Source organism: Phaenicophaeus curvirostris, chromosome 3 (genome assembly GCF_032191515.1).
Source record: "Phaenicophaeus curvirostris isolate KB17595 chromosome 3, BPBGC_Pcur_1.0, whole genome shotgun sequence".
Lineage (NCBI taxonomy): Eukaryota > Metazoa > Chordata > Aves > Cuculiformes > Cuculidae > Phaenicophaeus > Phaenicophaeus curvirostris.
Window position 1 is genome coordinate 17,144,370 of NC_091394.1, and position 8,382 is coordinate 17,152,751.

Consider the following 8,382-nt stretch of genomic DNA (forward strand, 5'->3'; position numbering starts at 1 on the left):
GCAGAGCCACGGGGCTGGCCTCCTTCCTCCCCAGATGACGCAGCACGTTCTGGACAACCAGCAGAGCCTTCATCTTGTCCTCAGAGCCGGCATTCTCCTGGGTGCCCATGACGTCCGGCAGCAGGTCTAGCATTTTCCTTGCCTGTATCAAGCACAGAATTCCCTTTCGCAAAATGGGGAAAGAGCACCCTAGCACAAATTCTCTGGCCACTGAGCACTAGCCTCCGCGTTACCCACAGCCCCAGCCCCAGGCTGCCAACGTGGCTGCAGCCTGCCCGTGCCCCACTCACCGTCTCAGGTCTCTGCGACAGTGTCACCAGGCTTCTGAGCTCCAGTGAGAGCAGACCCGGGCTTGTACGCTGCAGGAACCTCTGGGTTTGGTCCTGGCCAACAATCTCCTCTGCGTTCCCGTAACCTGAGGCCAGCAGCTGGAAGAAAGAGAGCAGTGGGAGACTGGCAGGAGTTGCAGGGTTCCCCACACCGTGAGGCTCCCTGAGGGCAAGGGCTCCGGGGCCCACGCAGCGTGGGGTGGCCCTGGCACAGTTGGCGCAAAGGAACCCAGTGCTGGGCCGGTCCCTGCCGGCCCCAAGGGGCCGTGGCCGTATGTCCTGGAGGAGGTGACCATCTGGGGGCAGGTGGGAGGGGAGATGGCCGGGCCCCTTTTCCCACAGAGGCAGATGCAGCCCAGAGAGCGAGCAAGGACTGCTCTGGCCACTCACAGACAAACGAAGGAAGCAGGCGACCTCCTCTGCGTTGGAGCTGAAGACGCCGTGCAGCCACTTGCCCTGGAGCTGTCGGAGCAGCTCGCTCAAGGCCTTCTCCACCGTGTGGGGCTGGGAAAGCAGCACATCCCAGATGGCCAGAGCAGCCCTGCAGGACCAGAGTGCTCTGTCAGCAGAGCTGCCTCAACACCGCGCGGTTCCTGGGACAGCCCGCAGGATCCAGGCAGTCCTGCAGCCCCGGCCCCTTCCAGACCTTTGCTTGGGGGCCGGGTCCCTGCCTGGGTGAGCAGGAGGGGTCTGGGATAGCGTTCCTGTTGCTGCTGGGCATGGAAGAAGCTCACAGGGACTGTTGGGGTCAGTACCTGTCACACGACGGAGACAACCCCAACAGGATCGTGACCACTTCCCTGGGACACCAGTCGGTCACCAGCAGAAGCAGCGAGTCCAGGCTGTGCCGGGCTGATGCCGTGCAGATGCACTCCCTGTTTTCATAGATACACCTCACGATGTCCGGAACCTGGAGGGCACACAGGGGAGGTCAGGGCTGCTGCTGGAGTGCAGCCATTTCCCAAGAAACCACTTCCCATCCGACTGTGCTGCCAGGTGCCTGAGGCACCTGGGTCAGGGAGAGAGGGATACGGGGACACACAAAGCCTGGAAGCGCTCAAGGGAAGGGCACAGCAAGGCAGCCACATGCCACTTACCTGCACTAGCCATGAGGCGGGCTCTCCCATGGCCACATCCAGGATGCTGCTCGCCGCCTCCTTGGCATCCAGGCTTGAGTCTCTCAGGGCCTTAATGGCCATGAGGACGAGCTCTGTCTTCTCAGAAGGCTCGAGGTATCTTCCAAATGCCTGCGGGTGGAAGGAAGGCAGGGAAGACACGTCTCACCGAGTGCCCGGATGGTGCTACTCCGCTGAGCTGGGGGAGCAGCTCTGGGCACAGATGTCCTGGCAGCAGTGCCCGCAGGAAAGCTGGCAGCAGGGGCTGCAGTCGGTGCACAATGGAGCACGGGGACAGAGAGCCCTCAGCATGGGGGAGGAAGGGTGGAGGCTGTGGGCACAGCGCTGGGCCCGCGGAGAACCGGGGCTTGGTGGAAACAAAGAGAGCTGAAGCTGCTGCTGGGTCCCTGCTCGGGGACAGCAGCAACCCCCTCACTGGAGACAGTGAGGCCATGCCACCCCGCTCATTCTGGATCCCTTCGCTCACACGAGTCTCCTGCTGATGTGCTCATTACCATGGCAATGCGGCTTGCGCTTGGTGAAGTCAGCCAGGTGTCCTCAGCTTCCCGCTCCCTTTGTCTCTCTGGATGTTCTGGATCATCCTGTGGACGTGCCGTGCCTAAACACGAGGGGATCACGGAAGAGTGGATAAATGAGAGGCAGGGGACGTCTGGAAGCTGGCAGGCTCTCATGGATGACTTCCAGAAGCACCGGAACAGTCCCTTGCAAGACTCGGGGAAACAACCAGGTGCATGAGGAGAGGTCTGTGTGTGTGTGGAGGGAGGCAGCCCACCCCAGCTCCTCTTACATTTTTGCTGCTGGAAGAATCTGAAGAGGTAATGAAGAGCATCCAAAGCCCCCGATCTGATCTCCCAGTTTTTGCCAAAGCAGCAAAAGATGAGACGTCCCAGCAGCTGTCCCAGGAGGGGGATACGGATCTCTGTGAGGCAGGCACGGCTGTCATCGTCTCCTTCGCAGGTGCTCCAGCCCTGGGTGTGGGAGGCAAGAGAGGTAGAAGGGCTGAGGGGCAGCAGGTGCAATCAAAGTCCTGAACCCAGGAGCTTCCACAAGGAAATATCCCCAGTGAGACAGGATTTGGAGGACCCTCCCAAAGGTGCTTGTAGGGCAGCAGGGCAGGGAGAGCTGCAGACCTGGCCTCCCACCATGCTCCTTGGGCAGTCCTGTCCTGCACAGGCCTGGGGACTGAGACGAGTCCTGGCAGAGAGGGCACTGGGGAGAGGAGACCGTGGGAATAGGAAAGAAACGGAGACCTTCTCTCCAGGGCAGAGCCTCACTGAACACCTCAACCAGACTCGCCTCACAGGCATCTCCGAGCTAGGGGCTGCTCCGGTGTGCAGGGAAGGGAAGAACCCCCAGCTGGAGGGTGCCTGTCTCCTTACCTGTGCTGAGGAACCGCTGGCCAGGAGGAAGTCACTCAGCCTCACAATCCGCCCCACCACCCTCTCACACGCAGCTGTGCTCTGGCAGGTGGTGAAGGGCAGCAGCATCTGGGAGGAGAGAAACTGCTGGTGTGTCCTGGGAGCCGGCACCCGCGCCAGCAGAAGAAGCGCTGCCCGTGTCCTGGTGGGACTCACGCAGGTCCCCAGGGCAACACCTGCTCCTTGTCCTGCCCTCCCCAAAACAGAGCCCTGAGCGCCCTCTCCGTGGAGGCTGGACTTTGGGACAGGAGCCTGCCTGGGGGTCTGCAGAGGGGAATGGCAGTCCAGCCCCCTGAGAAGCCAGGAGTGCAGGGCTCCAGGGTTGGGGTCCCTGTGTGGGACAGGAAGGTCCCAGTGGGTTGCTGCCCAGCAGACGTGGAGAGGAGAGAACAGGGGACCGCGAGGCAGGGGACGGGCAGCACCAGCTGCCGCTGCTGCGGTGCCTGAGGAGAGGGATCAAAGGCGTCCCGCTGCCTCGGTGCAAGGAGAGCTCTGGGGACAGAGCTGGCCCAGAAGTGCCGCGGGCAAGGCTTTGCTGTGACGCAGCAGTGGGATGCAGAGGGGACATCACATGGACTGCGGGCAGGGGACGCTGGGCTCCCAGAAGAGCGTGATGGGCCACCCTTGGCTGCGTAAGGGAGCTGGGCACCCTCCCTGCAGAGTGCTCTGTGTGTGGTACTGGGCTAAGGGGACGGTCCCCTCAGGAAGAGGCCCCGTGAACCCCACTCTTTGCCAATGCCAGACCTGTAAGATTGTCTGCAGCTCCACAAAGAAAGCGGCGGAAGAACGGAGTAGTATCTGCAGCACGGTGTCCACGTCCTCCAGGGCCTGCAAGGAGGACAGAGGGTGGTGGCAATCTTTCTGCAGTCCCTCTCACCCCAGGGACAGATCTGACAGAGCAGCCTGCGGTGCTGGACATGGCCAGACCCGTGGGAAGGGGATGAAGGCTTGAGGGTGGGAAGGCAGAGTTGAGTCCCTGCCCTGCCTTGGCTGTCTCTCAGCAGGCGGTGTCAGGGAGAAGATCAGAGGGACTCGGGGCTCCCGTAGCTCAGCCAGCGCTTACCCTGAAGTAGAGACCTTTGAGAGGGGCCGGCATGTCCATTTGTGGTGGAAGGAAGAAGACGCTGCTGAAACAGGCCTGCAAGAGGCGTTTCATTTTCTCGTCCAGCACCATCTGCACTTGGCTGCAAAGCGAGACAGGGCCATGTTGGACACTGGTGCTGGGAGCGGAGCCTCGATGCCTTGGGCAGGTGGACAGGGACCTCTGGAGGAGGGATCGCCAAGAGGGATGGAGGCTGTGCAGGAAGCCCCACCAAGGGGCACCTCCTCTGTCCCTGGCATTGCCTTGGCCCAAGGACATCCTGGCAGGCAAGTCTCCTGCCTCCGTCTGTGGGGAACAGCTGAGACCGGGCGTGGAGCTGCAGGATCCCTCTGCTGTCCGCAGAGTTCCCCTCCTGGCACCACTGGGCTCTGCTGGCATGGGGGATGCTCCCAGAAGGGGGCGGGGCCACGGGCTGTTGAGAGGTGCTCGCCGAAGCAGGGGCTGGGCACGTACCTCAAGGCAGCGTCGCAAAGCATGGCTAGCTGCCGCATTGCTGTGTTCAGGTAGTTCTTGGGCTCCTCTTTCACCAGCATCTGCAGAGCACAACCACAACGGTTCCTGGCAGCCGCCAGCAGACCCAGCACCAGGCGGTGGAGCAGGAGGAGACCCTCTGCCTCTGCCCCCAGGGAACCCTCCGGCCCCACCAGTGCCAGGCTCTCTGCTTGCAGGGCTTCACAGCGGCACCCGAGTCCCCTCGTAGCAGCTCAGTGTCTACGCACGCTTGTCCCTGCCCTCCTCACAGTGTGCCGGTGCCCGGAACATTGACCCCATCCCCAGACCCGCTGCCTGTCCGCTCACCTCGATATTCTCTGCCGGCTCCAATTTGCGGCAGTAGGCGTTCAGGTCCTGGGGCAAGTCCTGGCACTGGGCAGGTTTGCACAGGGTGCAGAGGGACTGTGGGGAATGCATCGTCTGGGCCTCCTCCTGGCAACCAGGGACAGAGAGGCAAACGGGGAGCATGAGAAGGTTGGCACACGGCCAGCAGGACTGGGGTGCTGGGGCTGCAGTGCTGCCCAGGAGAGCCAGGGGAGACGCTCTGTCCGGCCAGCAGCCCCGGCAGCAGAGCCGGCGGCCCCGTCGGGAGACACGGGCACAGCTCCCATGCAAAGGGATGCGAGTACCTTCACTGAGAAGGTTAGAGACCCGAGAATGAGCTGCACGGGTTCTTCTTGCCCTCTGTCTAGAGTCGCCAAGCTGGACGCAGCTGAGGAGTCACCTAGCAAAGGAGGAAAGTAGGGAGGGCTGTAGAGAGGGGCTGCAGGTAAACGTGAGGAGAAGGAGCTCTGCCCTCTGTCCAGACCTGTCCCCGCTCCCCTGGCCCAGTTTTCCCGTGGGTGTCTCGTCTGGAGGGTGCCTGGCAGATGGGTTGCAATGCTGGAGCACAGCGTGGAAAGCCACCTCCCGCCCTGGGGGAGGCTGTGCTGGGTTTGGCTCTTAGCTCGGAGCAGCATTCCGGCAGTGCTGTGCCCCTGGCCTGTCAGACCCCCACTGCCGCTGTGCCAGGGAAGCAGGACCCTGTCCTCCCCCAGGGAGCAATCAGTGGCCCCAGCCCCGGGAGCCCTCACTTACTGCTTAGCAGTGACTTGGGCACGTGCCGCTGGTCGAACTCCGGAGAAGCGATGCTCTCCTGTGGAACCCCTTTGTCCTCCCAGGCAACCCTGGGGATGGGGGGTCTCTTCGCCATCCTGCAGAGAGCGGAGGTGTGGGAAGCGTTAGGGGTGGGGAAGGGGGACAGTTACTCTACAAAGAGCTGCAGGCTTTGAGGGCTGCGAAACAGCCGTCACGCTGTCTTGTGCATTGCGTTCTGCGAATGTCTCACCTACGCTTTGTCCTAAAGGCTCTGCTCCCACGACGTGTCAGGCTTCAGCAGGAGCTGCGTGTCCAGCCCAAACCTGAGCAGCGGTTGAGTGAACAGTTACAGCTGTGGCAGCGACACAGCAGGCAGAGGGTGGTGGTGTCTCTCGACCGGGTCACAGAGGGCAGCAGTGTCCAGGACACTATGATGTCACGTTGAGAGCTCTCGGGCAGGGCACGAAAGGTTCATCCCTTCCCTGTTGTCATTGCAGGATCTGCTCCGTCCCCTCCCTCCGCTTCAGACGCACCCCGTGAATGCCAGAGCTGCCGATGAGGCATGGCTGAGGGGTGGCTGAGCCACGAGGAGACAGGGAAGGACAGAGGGCAGGAGGTCAGCAGGAGAGACTCGGACGATGTGGATGACAGCCTGCCCAACCTGACGTGGCTGCTGGACTTCTCCATCATCAGCGCTAGCATGGGCAACTCCTCCTGCTGCTCCATCATCCCGGACCCCCACAGCTGTCAGGGCATCCCCAGCTCTGCAGTGCGGTGCTCACCCCTGGGCACTGACTCAGCGCGCATGGAAACGCCCCACACTCCCCGCATGCCCATCTCCTCCTCCAGCTGGATGACGGAGCACCACGTTGTGTCCACGCACCCTCAGCTGACGGAGGGCATTGACTACCAGACCAACCCCTACATCAAGCCACCCTACTCCTACACCACCCTCATCTGCATGGCGATGGAAGCCAGCAAGGAACCCCACGTCACCCTCTCCGACATCTACAAGTGGATTACCGACAACTTCTGCTACTTCCGTCAAGCTGATCCCGTGTGGCAGGTAGGACATTTGAGAACTCTTGCCCTGCCCCATCTCCCCTTATGGCTGGGAAGGGCCTTTCACAGCTTCCATCGTGTAAGAGAGAGCTCAGGGTCATTCATGGAGTGGAAAGGCCCCATTGGGCTGTTGGTCCCTGCATCTCCTCTTGACTCTGGAGTTAAGGTGTCTCTGTCTCCCACTTCAGCTTCCTGTAGCTTGCTGCCCTGCTCCATCTCAGAGGACACTCTCCAGCACGGGTGGCTTTCTAGAATGTGGTGGGGCAGGAGGCACCTGGGTTGCTCCTCCCTCTGCTCTAGTTATTCCCAGCCCAAATCCAGAGCGTGCCAGCTATCCTGCACCACTGCTCCCCCAGGCAGGGCTGAGCTAAACCTTTCTTAGCCCCCCGCCCAGGAACTGTCCACCACCTCCCTAGGCAAGTGGGTGTCTGGAGGCTATTGAAGCCCACCAGAGAGAAGGGTAGGGAAGCCCTTGGTCCCTCTCCAGGGCCACAGGTGTTCCCCAGACTCCCCGTGCTGGGAAACTTATGGGAGGGACTCTATGGGAGAAGCTGAGTACCAGAATATTGACTTTCTCTTGCAGACTCATGGCTGGATATTCACCACACTTTTAATTCAAAGTGTTCATTGACAGAAGGAAGAGATGCAGGAGGTACACAAGGTTCTTGCAGGGAGGAAGGATTAATATATTAACCCACCAGGAAATATGGCTGGAAAAGCAGAAAATCCTCTTTTTCTTTCTTTTTCTTCCCCCATAGTCTTCCCCCCACCTCCTTTAAGCAGTGGCTGATGAGGATGCAGTGATTTTACCCGGAGCTCCTCTGGGCCAGAAGGCACCTCTGGGGACACACAGGGCTGGGGTGGGACAGCCCCCGTGGCTCTCCAGTTTCGCCCGTCCGGTTTGTGTCAGCCTGGCAGCAGGCAGACATGTGCCTGTATTTTAGCAGACTTGTGTTCCACCCTGTTTTTTTTCTCTTTTTTCCCAGAACTCCATCCGGCACAACCTCTCCTCAAACAAGCGCTTCATCAAGGTGCCTCGAGAGAAGGACAAGCCAGGGAGAGGTGGCTTTTGGAAGCTTGACCCGCAATACGTTGAGCAGCTCAGGAGCGGTGCCTTCAAAAAGCAGAGGATGCGCCCAGTGCAGATCCACCCAGCCTCCACTGCGAAAGCCCAGCAAGAAGCACAGCGTGGTGCCTCCCTGGCTGCTTCAGCTTGTGCCTCCAATAAAGTCCTCTCTGTCAACTTGGAGTCACAGCTGCTGCTGAAAGAGTTTGAAGAATGTCTTGGCAACCAGAACTGGAATCCAGTGGATGGCAAAAGAGGGCTCAAGCGCAAGCAGCCCTTGCCCAAGCAAACAGCCAAAGCGTGTCGGCTTTCCAATTCCGCCTTGCTGAGCCAGGAGGAGCAGACCCAGCTGGGATCCCTGAAAGGGGACTCTGACCCCAGCCTGAACAGAGAGGTCTCCACTTTTGGGGATCTGGAGCTCTTATCTCCAGTCAGCCTCAAAACGCTCAACCTGGAGTTGATGGCACAAGGGCACCACTTCGAATGTCCCCAGGGGCCGGAGCAGGTCCTCACTGAGTCCTCCCAGAACAGCCTGAGCCTGGACGAAAGCTTCGTGGCCACTTCTTTCCTGCAGCATCTCTGTGATGAAGGGACAAGCGATCTCTCAAATTCTGCCAATGCGGAGCAGTTGTTTGAAGTCAACGACGCCTCTGTAATAGCGGATGTCAGCAACTGGATCAATCTGGATTCCCTCTTGTAA

The 8,382-nt window shown here is 60.6% G+C and overlaps 1 protein-coding gene across 1 annotated transcript; it reads left to right on the forward strand.

Moving 5' to 3' along the window:
• Positions 1-6,116: 6,116 nt before the first annotated feature.
• Positions 6,117-8,382, forward strand: LOC138718496 (forkhead box protein J1-B-like). The gene is made up of 2 exons (XM_069853004.1): positions 6,117-6,620; positions 7,603-8,382. Exons 1-2 carry the CDS (start codon positions 6,117-6,119, stop codon positions 8,380-8,382), a joined length of 1,284 nt encoding a protein of 427 aa, XP_069709105.1.